The sequence below is a fragment of the Myotis yumanensis genome, unplaced genomic scaffold (assembly GCF_028538775.1).
Source record: "Myotis yumanensis isolate MYYU_CA2020_CCGP unplaced genomic scaffold, mMyoYum1.0.hap1 SCAF_14, whole genome shotgun sequence".
NCBI classification, from domain to species: domain Eukaryota; kingdom Metazoa; phylum Chordata; class Mammalia; order Chiroptera; family Vespertilionidae; genus Myotis; species Myotis yumanensis.
Genome location: NW_027223765.1, coordinates 40,923,431 through 40,940,072, shown reverse-complemented (window position 1 = coordinate 40,940,072; position 16,642 = coordinate 40,923,431). Strand labels below are relative to the sequence as shown.

General features: G+C 52.7%; 1 protein-coding gene across 6 annotated transcripts in view; it reads right to left on the bottom strand.

The window, feature by feature from the left end:
- Positions 1–16,642, bottom strand: part of CACNA1D (calcium voltage-gated channel subunit alpha1 D) — a 295,011-nt gene that overhangs the window by 88,693 nt on the left and 189,676 nt on the right. For 5 of the 6 annotated variants that reach the window (XM_070390774.1, XM_070390775.1, XM_070390772.1 and 2 more), the window contains exons 10-11: positions 2,663–2,750; positions 1,290–1,316 (exon numbers count right to left, since the gene is read on the bottom strand). In XM_070390774.1, coding sequence (XP_070246875.1) covers positions 1,290–1,316; positions 2,663–2,750 — 115 coding nt within the window. Of the gene's footprint in view, positions 1–1,289; positions 1,317–2,340; positions 2,401–2,662; positions 2,751–16,642 lie in introns of all 6 variants that reach the window. The other variant, XM_070390771.1, reaches the window with a different exon arrangement.

Genomic DNA, 16,642 nt, shown 5'->3' with positions numbered 1-16,642 from the left:
ATAAGGTAAATATGTGTTTAACTTTATAAGAAACTACCAACTTGTTTTAAAAATGTCTGTCATTGACAAGTAGGAGTGCATGAGAATTCTCACTGATTGCCTCCTTGTCAGACCTTAATATTGTCATATTTTTAATAGAGACATAGTGGTATCTCATTGTGATTTCAGTTTACCTTTTCCTAATGACCAATGGTCATTTCATGTGCTTATTCGCTATCCATCTCTCTTCTTTGGTGACATGCCTCTTAAAATCTATTGACCATTTTTCAATTGAGTTGCTTCCTTATTATTGACACTATTCTTTATATAAACTGAGAATTAGCCTTTTATCAAATATGTTTTTCAAATATTTTTCATCCAGTCTGGAGCTTATCTTTTTATTTTCTATTGAAGAGCAGGAGTTTTAATTTTGAATTTATCATTTTTTTCTGTTATGGCCAGTGCTTTGTGTATTGGGTCCAAGAAAATCTTTGCCTAACCCAGGGTCACAAAGATTTTTCTCCTAGAATGCTTACAGTTTTAGGTTTTACATTTAGCTCTATGTTCGTTAAATTTATATATAGTGGTAAAATGTTTTAAATTGAAAAAGAACATTTGTATGGAAGAATATACAAATTCACCAACTGACCATGTCATAGCCCAAGAAACAGAACATGACTAGCACCTAAGAAAACCTTTTGAACCTCCTTCTATGAAAAACTTTTTTTGGGGGGTGGGGGGGGGGACTTAATTCTCACCCAAGGATATTTTTTACAATGATTTTTAGAGAAAATAAAGGGAGGGGTAGAGACAGAAGGAGAGAAACATCAAGGTGAGAGAGACACATTGACTGGTTGCCTCCCACACATGCCGTGACAGGGGCTGGGGATTGAGCCTGCAACCAAGGTACATGCCCCTAATCAGATTCAAACCCACAACCCTTCAGTTTGTGGACTGATGCTCTGACCACTGGAAAAAACTGGCCAGGGTTGAAAAACTTTTAAGCAGAAAAGTGACAAGAAGTATTTCTCCTGGAGAAATGACTCTAGGGGGGATATGAAGGGTTGATTAGTGGCAAGAAATTGTTGCATCTTGTTGGTTTGTGTTGGGGCAAGAACCTCAGCACCTACTACAGTAACTACACTGCCCTCCAAGACAGGTGCTTAATGTTTCCTGGGCAGATTGATCCTCTATATGAAAACTGCAGCCCAAAGAGCAAATGCAAGTCTGGAGCAACTCCATGCAAAATTCACAAGTTAAAGAGAACAACCAACACACATGCTTAAGAAAAATGGAAATAAGATACTGACCTGAGCTTGGATTTTGAGATGGCTTGACTGAAAGAAAGACAAAAAGAACATCATTCCTATTAGGAAGGCTTAAGCATATGCTCCCCCACCATGTCAGCTGAGCTATCGGAAGAGCCATGCACAGCAGCCTGGCTCAGCACCCCCGGTGCCCGCAGCGGGCTAGCTGGAGTATGTGCGGAGCAGTAGCGAGGTGCTGCAGGTCCAGGCAGGCCAGGCTGAGCACCTGCCCAAGCCCTGGCAAGAGAAGGCTCTTAGCCAGATGCTCTGAGCAGTCATGGCACAGGCAGTGACTCTAGGGGTCCTTCTCTCCCCCACCTGTGTTCCCCAAACTGAAGTCCGGGGGTCTCTCCTGCCTGCAACTCAGCTACTCATCTCAACAGCAGCGTGTGCTGCTGCTCTAGCAAATGGAGCACTGGACTAGGAGTCCTGGCCCTGCTATGCACTAACTGCGTGAGTCTGGGCGAGCGGCACACCTTTTTGAGCCTCTGTGTTCTCATCTGTCAAATGGGGAGGACAAACCCATTTCCCGTCTACTCTCCAATGTGGTAGGGAGGGTAGAGCAAGAGAAAGGAGGCAAATTCACTTTGTAAACTGCTGAGTATCCTGCCCATAACACATCATTTTTACACAGCACTGCCCAGGAGATCGAATTCTCTTAAAAACAATACCTGCATTTTGCAGAAATAAGACCTAAAAGATACCAGATGGAAGCAAACAAAACAAAGCTGCATGGGCCCCCCGCAAAGCAGGCTGCACTCTGCACATTCCACCCTGCTGGTCCGGCCACTGCTGTAGTCCAAATCCTCTAGTAAAAAGCCAATGGGGGTTAATGGGATGGCGCCCCCCACTGTTAGGAGGGGGTGGTGCAGGGCTCCCCAGAAAAAGTGCTGTAAGCATAGGACAGGGTCTGGCCATCCAGCTGCTGTGCATAAGATTGAGAGAACCCAGGAGCGAAGGGAAACTTAAATATTCTCATCAGCCACTCTGCCATACAAGCTCTTCTCCAAAGCACTGATGCCAGCACCAGCCCAGGAGGAGAATCGGGCTTTACCCCCACCGCAGGCACCCAGAGGGCCCGGCCTGGGCCGCGTCGCTTCTTTTCCACCAGCACCTAGTGGACACAGTGGAACAGTGAGTTACCTGGCACACCCTGCCGCAGGTGCTCAGGAGGATGGCTGCTCTGCAGGAGGAGGCAGGGAGGGGCCCAGGGTAGGAGGATGGCCAAGGGGCCCAGGGTGAGCCCACCCGCCCCTCCTGCCCCTGAGGCTATGGCCCCCAGGCTTCATGGAAATTTGGGGTGTCTTCCACATATTTGCTTCCCTGAGATGATGATGATGGCGGAAGCCAGGAGGGTAAGCTGCCTCCACACTCACCAGAGAGTTCCCCAGCAGCCTTGGTTCTCGCCTTCGCCACTTACGTTCTCCGTGTTCACAGATTCCGTCTCGCTGGTTGGCATGCTGGCTGTGGAGGGGGAAGGAAACGCTTCAGAGAGCGCACAGGAGGCGCTGCACGCCCCGGAGGGGCCGGTGTGAGATCCGCCACCAGCAGGCCCTCTGGGAACCTGGGAGGAGGGCAATGAAGGGCCCTTGGGCGCTGGACCAGCACAAGCACTGAGAAGCCAGCACCTCCACGCAGGGGAGCCTCTGCTGCCACGCCCTGCCCAGCAAGCCCAGGGCCCCATCAGGAAGAAATTCTGTCCATCCAGACGTTTCCCGAGAAGAGCAGCCTACGGACCAAACAGGACCCTGCCCTGCGCTTGGTACCAGCTTATTCTCCTGGTTTCCAGGTTTGCACCGAGGCCACCAAGACATCTCAGGACACCTTGCTGCCCCGGCAGGTGGACTCTAGAAAACCTGTGGATAGACCAATACGTCATGAACACATTCTTATTTTAAATATATCCGAGGGGAGGAGCTGTGGGTGGAGGAGTACAGGAGGTACCAGGCACCAAATCTTTGGAACAGTTTAAAACCCTACTCAGTTGTAGTTAACTTCTCTGATCTCTAAGACGTGATCTTGTGAAGCCATTATGTAGAGGCTCTCACCACCAAAGCCGGACGAGAGCACTGGGGAGGTCTCCTCCCACCCGTGACCAGGGCAGAGCTGACTGTGGTCCCAGCCCAGTGTCCCTGGGCATGCCTCACTCCGCCACATCAGGGTCCTGAGCAGAAGCGGAGGAAATGTGGAAATGCACCCACTGGTGTCGGGAGGCCCAGGGACCCACCCGAGCCACCATCTGGCACTTGGTTGTTTGTTTGCATCCACTTGACTCAGCCCCATAAACATCACGAGCATGTGCTGGAGACCAGGTGAAGGAGGTACGGGCACCCAGAGGGGCACGGCACTGGCTGCCCTGGAGGGCCAGGGGGAGAGGCAAGCCCCAGATGGATTTAATTAACTGTGAAATACAGAAATATAGACTCCCCCTTACCTCCCCCCCCGCCCCCTCGAGGGGCTGGACAAGGAATCTGAAACGTGTAGTACGCAGCTGCTGACCCTGCTCGGGCAACAGACATGGTGTGAATAACAAGGATGGATGAAGGGGACCTGACTCAAAGAGCCCAGAGGTCTGAGAAACATCTGTTCTGAGAGCGACAGAGAAGATCTGGCTCCTTTTGTGAGCACCCAGGAAACGGAGTCTGCTGGGTGGGAGTCTCGATAGCCACGTCCAGCGTCATGTAGGCCAAAGTTTCAAAGGAAAGGCAACTTGGGCAGAATTCTAGACCCACAGTACACAACCGGTATTCTCGTGGAATAACCTTTTTCTTTCTTAGGTAAGTCGAAAGAAACCAACTACAAACTTTGATTTACATTCTCACAACTCCATGCAAAAATAAAGACAAAACAAACCAACCCCCCGCCTCCCCCCAAAAAAACACCCCACAACAATCCAATCATGAAAAAACCTTTAACAGAAAGTTCCAGAGAGAGAGAGGGAGAGAGAATCTAAGATGCTCCTGCAATTTGTCCCACGACTGTCCCATGCCTTGGCTTCAGCGAGAGACTAAAAATTCATAAAATTCAACCAAGTACATTGTTATGGGTTCTTCCCATGGGGCCAGTCTTCTTTTCAAGAACAAGACAAAGAACATCACAGTGGGACCTCCTTATAAACATCACCATGAGCCATCTCTGCGGCAGCTCTTCCTGGGGGTCTGAGGCCAGAAGGTGTGAGCACTATGACTCGGGGTGGGGACTGTGGGGTCCTCAGGCCCAGTTGGGTCCTGACTCCCAGCATTAGTGTCCTGATCATGCCAACTCCACACGCTCAACGCTCACTTCCGTCTCTCACAGTAGACTACTTCAAGGTTCTGGTATTACGCATATCATAACTTTAGTTATTATTTCAAAAAGAGCAAACATCTCCTGAACAGGCTGAGTCTTGTGGCTTGCTATTCTCTGGGGCCATGTCCCATGATGTGAGCAAATACAGTTGCTGCATTTCATTTCTAAAGCTTCATTTTTAAACAGTACGACTGAAGCAGATTACAGTGCATACTGCCTGTGGGGAGGGGGCGTGCCTTTGCATTTCTGGCTGGGTGCCAGCTAGGAGTAGATGAAAGGCACGAGTTCCTCTCTAGACTAAGTGGGGGAAAGAGAAGAAAAAAAGCCAAACTCCCCCAGCAGCAGCACAGAGACACTAACTGGGTGGCCCAGCTCCAGGGTTTCCCTGGAGAGAAGTCCTCCTGCCGCCATCCTTCATGTGGAGGGGATGGTGGCTGAGAGCAGGCTCTGGGGTCGGCCAGATCTAACCTTAACTGCATGTTTGTGACCCGAGTTCTCCAAGGCTCCACGTTCCCATCTGAAAAATGTGGGGTACCTACATCTCAGAGCTGGAGTGGGTCACCTCATCGTGGGTTACCCCGGATGGGTCCTCAGTGCCAGGCAATCACGAACAGCAGCTCTGTCATCTTGGCAAAGCTCTCGCGGGGCTCTCTGGATGCAAAGCAACACTCCCCGTGTGGCCCAAATCCGGTGTCGCTCCCCCGACCACCTCCATCACTGCACAGAGGAGGCCTCTGGTGTGAAGTCTCCCACACTTGCCGGCTACTCTTGGTTGGCACTTCTCCTGCCCTGCACTCAGCAATTTCTCTCTAACTTAGCCTGTTGTGGGGCCAGCAACTTTTCCGTTACAAGTATCTGACACCTACAGAGCCATAATAAATGAGTCTATTCCAGAAGGATGTCGCCAGGGCTGAGGAGGGTGGAGGGAGAGAGGGAGAGGACGGTGACTATGCTAGAATGGGGTGACCTCATTTGGTCCTGGACATGGACCTTGGTCCAGTTCCTGATTCTGAGCAGAGGATCCAGGCTCAGGCTGGGGCCCTGGCAGCCTTTCTGTCCGCTCCGGTCCCCCACCCCCACCCCCGTCCCTGCCTCAGGACGCATTTCCTCCTCTGGAAGCACGGAAACCCGGCCCGTGGGCATGAGCGGGAGCCTGTACGCACATTAAAGCGTTTTACCCTTCACTTGCACTCGACATTCATTTTTTTCAATGTTAATTCACTGATATGGGTTTCCCTTCACTCAGCCCCAGTACGATCTCCTCTGTTTTAAAAAAAAAGGACAGGGGCTCCTGAGATTACATGCACAAACTCTGTGATTTCACAGATGAGAGCACCGACCAGCAGCCTCAGGCACACAGCTCAGCGTGAGAAAGCTCTCCTGCTTCCCCTCAGCACCCTTCCCACGTGCCACCCGCCCTGCAGCTCGGGCACACACTTGAATAGGCTGGTGTACACTCTGATGCTGGTATATGCTGGTATGTACGGGGGGTTATACTTAAAATGCCACAAACTGAAAAGTCCCAAAGGCCAAGCAAGCCCCTTATCCATCAGCACTGGTTCGCTGTCCTAATGACCTCGATTAACCCCGAGAAACACGATATAGAACCTGACCACTTACTGCAGATCAGCCCAGAAGGGAGACAGCACAAAATTCAAGCTGATAAGGTGATCATTTAGACTTTATAAAAGTCCAAACAGAAAGAATTGTAGAAACCCAAGTAAGTAAAGCCACAGGCGAATGACTGGAACACATGCCTGTCTCCCTAACCCACTGCACTGTGTCTGCTTCAGCGGGGACCCGGTGTTGATGGCTGACAAGTGGCCAGGCCAAGCAGAGAGACTCCCGGAGCCCACCAAGTCACCTGCCTGCACCAGACCCTCCTGCAGAAGCAAGCAGGGACCGTCTGCATGCGGTGACGCTGTCAGTCCTTCTACCTCACACACTCCAGGGAATTTTCAAAGCTCTGTCAAAGTTTTTATGTTTTTAAATATAAAGTTAAAAACTATTTTCTGTGAATCTGAGTGAAACCAGGCATTAGGACAAGCCTGATGCCTTTAAGGGGATGCTGGCTTGCACTGCACTTTACCTGCTGAAAAGCTGGGGAAGCTCACAGCCTCTGCTCTGTGGTCTATTCCAGGCACTGGGGTCTCTGGGAAGGGTTCCAGGATGGAGGCCTAGGCTCTGAGTGTGAGTGCACTGTGGAGGGGCCCCAAATGCTGCTGTCGGTGAGGAGAGGAGGCGGGGCAGCAGCCCAGCGCACCCCGGACTGTAGATGAGAGATGCCAGCCTGGGTCACATTATTTCTAAGATCGTATCACTCGGCCCCGATGCCATCCTAGGCAACGCCACACAAAATAAACCAGAGAAATACACTTTCTCTGGCCAGCACAACAAGCATTTTCACCAGTAAAATTGTTCATTCCTCTCTCTATTCTCACTCTGAAGGACAACATACCTTGCAACAAAATCGGCCTGGCTTGTGAATTCAGAGGGAAATTACAGACAAACATACACGTGCGTGCACACACACACATAACACACAGTGGATGAGTCTGTGCATGGGTCCAAGTAGGCAGCCCCAAAATTATGTTCACCATTAACAGGCACAGCAAAATCTCAGACCAACTTCCTTCAGTGATGGAGGCTAATTCAGTCTTTGTCCCTGGCGATGTGGGGACAAGACCCTTTCCCTCCTGGCCTGCGTCATCTAATGCGGAAAGTGAGCTGTTGGGTAATATCATCTCGGAGACCCACTGACCTCTGACCTGCTGCAACTGTGTAAAGAGGAAACGCCCACAGGCTGTCTGGTTTGGCTCCCAGCACCAAGGGGGTTTTCCCTGGCGTTCCCCGAGCTCAGCAAGGGGAGCAGGGAATGAGCAGGCCTGGGAAGCCCCTCCTCACCCCTCGGGAGGGTCGCCAGAAGTCACCTCCTGGGGTCTGGAGAAGCACGAGGAGGAGCAGCCCCGAGAGCCCCGAGCCAGCCAAACTGAGTCCACAGGCGTCCTGGCCTCCAGGAGCCTCACTCCTGTTGCCTCTGTCGAGCAGGCTTCCTCGCAGGCTTGAGGATTTGTCAGCATCTCCCTCCATGTCCAGCAGCCTAAAAGCTTCTCATTCCTTTCAAAGGAAGGGTAAGGGGTGAGGTCGGACAACCGAGCAATGGCTGCCTTCCGCGGAGAGGGGGGGGGTCCAAAGCCAAGACCTTGTGTTTTTATCTTCTTTCCATGACAAGCATGAGCAGTGCCATGACAAGGCCTGAGGAAGGTGACTGTGCTTGTGGCGGTGACATGCTCAGCCATCACCGGGTAACAGATTCTTGTTGCTGTAAAGAAGCCAGACTCTTCTTGGAGAATGTGGGTCAAGGCCAGACCAAGGTTTCTGTGTCTGAAGCAAGAATTACACCCTGACAATGACTATTTCTGTGACCAGTGACATGGGAGCACAGCATCCACACAACAGCCTCTGCCCACACGTCCCCAGCAACGTCAGCGCCTCCCTCGGGGACCCTGACTGCCTCAGTCAAGAGGAAACCTCCCCTGCTCAAAACACAGTTTCCTGAAAATGTGATGCTGCGTCCTCTCCCTGCAGATCTCTCAGAAAGCTAACAGAGAAGCCTCAAGTCCTGGCTGAGGAAGGGAGGGACCCAGAAGCCCAAAGCGGGGTCCCTTCTGGGGACAGAACCCACTCCTCTTCTCGAGGCCACCTCCGCAGAGCTGCAGCGCGGCCGTCTCTGCCAGCGTGCTTCCCTGCGTCCATGACAGTGCTTCCTGCTTAGCTGGAGCCCCTTTTCCCTGCGGAGGACCCAGCAGCTGCAGCCAGCCCAGCCTCTTCCTGGAAAACACTGAAGCTGAGCAAGTCAGCCCCGTCTCCCCCTCGCCCCCCAACTCCCTGCCCACTCATTGTCAGGAAAGGTCCTACTCCTTGTCCTCTTCCCCCTGGGGCCATAAGGGCTCTTGGAATAGCGAGGGGCTTTTATCCGACAGCCTCTGCCCCTTCCCCTTCGCAGGCCTTCTGCTGAGAGCAGGGTCCTCATACAACCTCCAGCCAGACCACCGGGGCTGGTTCAAGCCCAATTCCCGTAACCTCTGGGCTCAGCGTTCCCACAGTCGCTCCCGAGGAAACAGGGCCGCCCGCCCCTCTGCTCTCTCACAGCTGGCTTTGTGTGCCCGCAGTCTAACTCCTCTCAAACAGAGTCTGCCTTCCTGCAGAGCAGCCTGACCAGGGCCGATGGGGTGGCAGCAGGTAGGGGACTGCGTGGTGTGCAGAGGCTGCTGTGGGACCACAGTGGTGCCTTGGCAGGCAGACAGGGTGCCAGTTCCCAAAACTGCCCTGCACAGGTATGGCCCTGATGCTAACCCCAGGGTTCCCATTGAGGGGCGATGTTTGGCATTATTTTAGACCATAGCTGGAAACTTCACTACTTCCCACGTGAGCCCTTTCCTCATTCCTCCTCACAAAGGCAAGGACCCAAAAATCTTTGCCTCCTAGAAGTATATATATATATATTTTTTTTTAATATTTTTTTATTGATTTCAGAGAGTAAGGGAGAGGGAGTGAGAGATAGAAACATCAATGTTGAGAGAGAATCAGTGATTGCCTGCCTCTTGCAGACCCGCACGGGGGATCGAGCCCGCAGCCTGGGCATGCACCCCGACCGGGAATTAAACCGTGACCTCCGGGTTCATACGTTGACGCTCAACCACTGAGCCACGCCGGCAAGGGCCTGGAAGTATGCTTTTAACTTCTGGGTGAAACAGGCCTACTCACTTGAACAGGGTCCTGGGCAAACCTGCCACGGAGTGCAAGACCAAGAGGCCACCTGAAAAACGTACCCTGGAGAAAACACCCATCCAGCTACATCACTGGACTCTCATCTACATGGGAACATTTTAGATGAAAAAGCAGCATTGTGGGGAAAGTGTTCAAAAAAGTCTGTCTCCCAGACTAACACTATTCATGCTGGATTAAATACATTTTCTGAGTTGGATCAACTGCCTCTTTAAAAGGTACAGTTCACGAGGAAAGGAGATTGCAATGCTGTCTTGGCAAAGACACACGTTTTGGGGAAAGACAAGAAGAAAACAACACGAGCAAGTTTCCAAGAAATCAAGCAAGTAAAACACACAGGCACCTGCAGACGCAGCACACGGACATGCACGCAACCCCCCTCTGCGAGCAGAGGCGTCAGGGTCTCGGGGAAGAGCCTGCTGGAGACGGAGTTCCGTCCCAGCCATTTACCGTGATCTTTAGCCCTGCGCTGGCGAAAGCAGAACTTCCTTTTCTTCTTGTCCTCTTTTAGCAAGTCGGCCAGGGTGACCCCTTCAGGTTGAACACAAGCAATTTCATTACAGTTCAGTAGAGGGCAGCAAGAGCACCGCAAACAGAGCCCCAGGACCCGGGAGGTGCAGACTTCCACGGGCTCTGACACGCAAAACCCCAAACTGTCCCACGAGGAAACCTACCGTTCAGGGCCTGTCCAGGGAGCGCAAGCGCGCATTTTATAGCGAGTATACGAAGTGCCTGTCTTTAAGAACCTGTCCTAAATAACCAACCAACTACAATAAACAACCAATCTACCCTCTCTAGGCAGAGGTTTCCATGGTCTGACCTTCCCTCTACGAAGGGTAAGAAGGGCGTTAGGGAGTGGGCACCTGGAGGGAGTCAGGAGTCCTGGGTGCTGACCGGCTGGCTGTTCGAGTCCAGCCAGTACTGCTATCTGGGGCAGGACACGTGGGTGCTAGAAGAGTAGGCTCTGGACTTGGACAGATCAGGTCTAAACCCAGCCTGCCACTTTCTGGCTGGATGACCATGGGCGGGTTACCTGATTTGCTTAAGCCTCAGTTTCATGCTTCATCAGATGTTAATAGTGGTCAGACCTGCACTTCACAGGGTTGCTTTCAGAGGAAACTAGCAAATGTGGTAATACAAGTGGCATGCTAGGCTTTGGCAAGGCGTGGTCAACCGTTACGACTACAACTCCACTACCAGGTCACGAGAGAAATGACAGGGTCTGTGATATGGTGGTCGCTCCACAAGGGCTAGTCCTTATTGCCGAGGCCACATACTCTAGGAAGGGACCTGCAGAGGCAGGTGGGGCTGCAGAAGGAATGCCGAGTGGGCGAGGGCCTGCATGGACCCATCCGTGGGAATGTAAACCGCTGTCACTTGGCATAGAACCTGTATTTCTAAAGGGCATGCTCTTTGACCCAGAAAAACCCTTTCGGATGAGCTCTCCCACAAGAACATGAATGTGTGGGCCCAGACACAGGTGCACGCCTTTGTGGGGATCAGCGATGGCTATGTGCAGACTGCGGCAAAACCTTGGGTTCAAATCCCAGCTTTGCCACTTGACAGCTCCCAAACCTCTTCATGCTTCAGTTTCCTCACCTGTCAAGTCCTAGTCTCACAGAGCTGCTGAGGAACAATGGGTTAATGCAGCCTCAGCCCTTAAAGCGATGTCTGACAGGGGAGCACTTGACAAATGTGAGATGTTAGTCTGTGTTCTTTCATTCAACAGATAACATGTGACAAATACTGCCCCAGGTGCCAGCACAATGAAGAGCAGAAACAGACCCCGTTCCTGCCCCCATGGCGCACAGTCTCACGGCACAGAAGACGGCCAGACGGTCACACCAACAAGACTAAAACTGCAACCCTGACAACTCCCACAAAGTGGAGGTCCATGTGCTACATACAGTCCATCGGGACAGCTTTTACTGTGGCAAATTATTAATAGTAGCCAAGGCGTTGTCTTAAAATATGGAAAGCTGTCTATGGCTCAAGGCTCAGAGCCAGCTGTGCTGGGCGATCTCCTGGTGGGACAGGGGGCCAGCTGTGCTGGGCGATCTCCTGGTGGGACCAGGGGGCCAGCTGTGCTGGGCGATCTCCTGGTGGGACCAGGGGGCCAGCTGTGCTGGGCGATCTCCTGGTGGGACAGGGGGCCAGCTGTGCTGGGCGATCTCCTGGTGGGACCAGGGGGCCAGCTGTCTGTGCAAAATCCTGTGTCCTTATTCCTTCTGGGAACAAATGAGATCGGAAAGAGCAGGCCCCCACTGCCAAGTCTGGTTCCCTCTCAGAAGAGGGGCAAGAGAATGTTATTTCTTGCCTTATATACTTTGATATTATATGGATTCCTTACAGTGGGTAAATATTTCTTTTGTAATTCAAATACATTAAAAGCAGAAAAAACAACCCTGACTGGGACTCGGTGAACCTGGCAGGAGTGCCTCCTCCCCGTCTCCAGCGGGGTGACCACCCTCCACTTCATCTCTCTCCAGCTCTTAGGAGGCTACACACTGCTCCCAGGACCACCCAGCAGAGCCAGTGTCTCCTGTGACCCCAGCGCCCGGCCCTCCCCGGCCAGCCGCTCTGGAGGACGGCCGCCTGGACCCGTGTCTGCCACATGCAGCTCTAACTGCTGCTGTTTGCATTACAGCTTTTAATTGAAGGTTTTTCGCTTGGAACTTGTGCCCTGAGGTAGTTTTCTTGAGATGAAAGCCGTTTCAGAAATCAAATTTTGAAGACATAACCCTTTGAAATAGGACCAGAAAATGTCCATGCTGTGTGCTTGCAAACAGCTACCCCATCACTCTTGTCTGCCCAGCCTCAAATCAGACACCACAGTAAAAGTCATCGGGGTGGCAGGTGCGGAAGGGAGGCGACGGCCATGGCCACCTGTGCCCCGAGGCCTGAGGGGCAGGGTCCCAGGGGAGGCGGGCAGGGGCGGCGCTCACAGCCTCTGCCTGGGCCCCTGATGAAGACTCAGGCTCTCCTTGTGCTCAGAGGTGGCGCTTCAGGCATCCCCGCCCTGCCTTGGAGCATCAGTATTTCCTCTCACGGGGATTGTCGATCACTCATAGCTCCCACGTGAACTGGCCCGGATTTCTGGCCCCAACTTCAGAATGAGCTCCTTTAAAACCATTTCATTATTTTTAATGCCATTTTTTAAGACTAATCACTGACAATGAGAAGAGTTTAAAATAGAATTTTAGGCTTTCAGATTTTAATGGCCCTAGAAAAACCCCATTGTTCACTCGGAAGCAGCTGCATACGTCTAAAAAATCGCTTGGAGATTTGGCAGGGTTTCTTACGGAATCTGAAGCTCAGCAAAAAGTTAAATTATCCTTGAAAATTTCCCAAATGCTCAGGAACTAACTTCCAAGGAAATTTTGCCCATTCAATTAATTGCGTGATACCAGCTTTCTAACAGCAAATGTATGGGGCTGACATTTTAGGTAAGTGGCCCGTGAACGCAGGAAGCCAGGGCCACAGCCAGGCACCCACCACATGGCCCAGGAGGGACTGTCTGCCTCTCTGTTATCTTCTTTCAAGGTTTAGCCTAGACCAGTGTGCTCCTCAGTGGGGGTGGGGCTGGGGGTGGGGGGGCACTCAGGAGTTCCCAGCCTGGCTTTACATGCAACCTCCAGGAGACTGTACATAAATCTGCGTCACATCGAGTCCCATCACTGACCAACTAATCAGCGGGGGGGTGGGGGCGGCATCGGGAAGCATTCGAGCTCCCAGGGGGTTGTCACGTACAGCCAGAGTTGGGTACCACGATGCAGAAAATTACATTTAGAAGATCAGAAAGAAAAGATGATCTGCGCACAGGTCCAAACACTTGACATCTGTCCTCCGACAGAAGCATCGACCCACTAGATGGGCTTCGGGAGCCAGAAAGCTGTGCCACGGTATCTCGAAAGTGACCAGGTCAAGTTTGTTCTCCATTGCGACTTGGGAACCTTATAGTTTCTAAATAGCACAGTGTAGGGACTTGGTCCTAAAACGGGTCCTCACCCTGAGGCTGGGCAGAGGTCCAGTAGCATCTGCAAAAATAACTCTGTTTCGGTCAAGTTCTACTGCAGTCTGATGGCAAGAGCAGCAGAACGGACCTACAGCTGTGGTGGCTCCTACCAGCTATTGAACCTTTAACCCCCATGACAACCCTATGGGCGAATATCTTGACCCCCTTCTTGCAGACAAGGAAATGGGGCTCAGAGACGTTGGGTAATGTGCCCAACACTCAAGTCCAACTTCCAAGTCACAAAACTTAGCCGCAGCCAGCTCCAGGGAAGGGGCGTCAGAATGACCTCCAGCCCAGCGCCCCCTCCGTGGGCTCGTGACTCCTGCTGTTGTTAATGGCCTCCTCTCCTCCCCTTTGCTCCTCTCAACTGAGTTGGGCCATAGGAAGGACTTCTCACACTGTCACCTAATTCCTCAGTGTCTGGAGAATCCCATCCAGTCCCCACCTGAGAAGGGCAGTTGGTAAAGTCAGCATCCTAAAGCGTGTGGACAAGGTCAGGAGCCCTATGCGGCATCCCCTCCCCTTCCCCAGATATAAGGCAGGAGCAGGCTGGTGTGTGAGGTGTGTGGGCATGGATCTGACACCCCCAAAGGGCTCGCTGGCACCGGCCATGCCCACACTTCTCTGCCTGCTACCAGATGGCAGAGACCAGGCCTGGGTATGCAGGTGGCAAGTCAACCTCTGTTTGTTGGTGAAGAAGACTACATGGGCCTGTTGAAACCCTCTCCCCTGTGGTTTCTGGCTGGGACAAGAGGAAAATGGCTAGTAGCCACAGGAGGTCGCAGGGAAACCCACAGTGATGTTTTTCCAGGTCTGAGCTGCTGGCAATACATGCAGGGAGGCCCACTTCCTCGTCGGGAGGAGAGTGGGGCTCTCTTAAGTCAGTTACACCCCAACATATTCCCACAGCCTGGGATTTATGTCTGCATTTCCAACCCTAATCATTAGGGCTCTGAGCTCTGATGACTCAGGAAAAACTGTGAGCCTCGCTCCACGGGAGACAGCACCTGGCAAACGAGGCTGACGAATAACAGGGTGCCCCACGAAGGATGTGCTATTCTGGATCAGACGCCTGCCCAGCTGGCTCCGCAGGCAGCGTCACACATCACTGTGGGCAGCAGGAACCACCGGGCTGACGATCCTGAGCCCCAGTGCAGCTTTAGGGGCCTGGGAGCCCCCGCTACAAAGTGAACTCTGAGCATCTACAACTTTTGAAGGGCATTCCTTTCCTTGATTATCTTACTAAGTGATGCATTTAAGGGCTTTCAACTTTTGTAAGCTTCCTCACCTGGTTCATGCCCTTTTCTCAGCCTGAGAAGCGAGGAGGCTCATCCCTCAGAGCTCAGCAGGATCCCCACCTCTTCCACGGAGCCTTCCCTGCATTCCCGCTAGCTGAACCGCTGAGCCCTCTGGCTCCCACAGCAGACTGCTGGCCCTTGATTACGGCGCCAGCTTGTCCACTGCTTTACTCTGAGGCTTCGCTTCCCCGTCTTCCCTCCACGGCAAGGTCTCCAGTGGAAGAGGCACTGATGGTGTCATCAGACAGCAGCAGGACACAGGAAATGCTGGGCTAAGACACAGCGTGGACCCGCAGGACTACCAGAAGGCAATGCCTCAACTCCACGAACATCCCTACTTCCCAATCACTGGCCATAAAAAGGGTCCCACCACAACTGAGGCTGCCAACACTACATGGGTCCCTGCCTCTTTCTGGAGGTGGAGCAATAGAGATGAAAGGCCATCAGCCTGCAAGACCGCTTCACTCAGCTCCCTACAGGACACGCCTAAGAGAGCAAAGAAAGGCATTCTGCTGAGAAGAAGGAAGGGTGCCTTCAGCATTTTACACACAATATGCTAGGGGCTGGGCTTAGGAGAAGGGGGCAGCAGCAGCGCTGGGGTTTGGGAATGAAGAGGGAAAGAGCACGGCAGGCATTCCCCAAGCTGCACACAAGTTGCCCGCCACACTGCAGGTGGGAAGGCCCTGGGGACTCAGGCTGGCTCCAACATCTGGGAGTGCTGTCCCGAGGACATGCAGACACTCTTATACCCAATCAACTAGAGGACACCACCGGCTGGGAACTTAAACTTCTGCTTATAAACTCTGATCTCAAATTTGGCAAGCACAGTCAGCACTAGAAATCCCCCTGCAATTTCCTAATCTTTAGGTGGTGAACACCAGGCTCTTCCTTGAGGAGCAGTGGGTGAGACCTGGAGGAAGCAGGGAGGCGGAGGAGAGGAGAGCAGCCTGCACTCCATGGCTCCCCCATTGGCACACAGGACTCAAGCGATCATTTGCATCCATGGCAGCAGGAAACCCTCACTCCCCGTGGCATCACAGCCTCAGAGTGCCGGGCTAGAAGTCACCGAATGCCACCTCAGTCAAGAAAAGCATCCCCTCCAGCATGGGCCTCAGCCCCCACACTCCACTGCCTACAGAAGCCGTACAGATTGGCCTCATTCTCCCTGCTTCATGTCTCCCTGACCTGCACACCCTCTGGGTTCCGGCCAAACCAATAGCTCATCGCCTCCTCCTTAAGCCTTAGTTTGCCCACCTCGATGTCCTCCTCATGCCACTGCCATGGCTCAGAACGTTTCCTGACACTGAGCTGTGACATATCTCAGATCCGACCTTCAAGGCCCAGGCCCAATGCCCCCACAGCTCTCTCCTACAGCCCTTCGTCCTCTCAGCCCCCAGCACACCGCCTGCCTCCCTTCCGACCTGTGTCTCTGTCTCCTTGCTGCACCTGTGTGTGTGCAGACATGGCCTTCCGCAGAAGGGGCACACAGCCTCTCCATCTCAGGAGTCCTCCCGGCATCAGCACCGGCCCTGCTGAACGAAGGAACGACTGCATGACGTCTGAGGGGCTCCGCTCACTGGAGCTCCCTCGGCCGTCTTCTGAGAGGTAGTGCCTAGCCTGGTCTCCCAGGCCTCTCGATGGACATACACCTCTGCAATAGGTTGTTGTCTTTACTACCAACTATTCTAGATCGGAAACAAATCACAAACATCTTAGTCAAATCCACTGCTAAATGTCAGCACGCACTTTACCCGAGGCACGGGTGGCCCCAGGAGAGGAAGAGCACGCCTGTGAGAAGCATCTATGGTAAGGCTATGTCTATGGTCTTGATGGACAATGACAATGAATTCCGGTGGTCGACTGAGCACTGGGCCTTGCTACTGCAGGAAGTGCTGGGGGTGCCTGGTGTCCCTGTGGGGACCCAGGGGGGGTGGGCTCCACAGCAGCCACACTGACTCACATGCCTC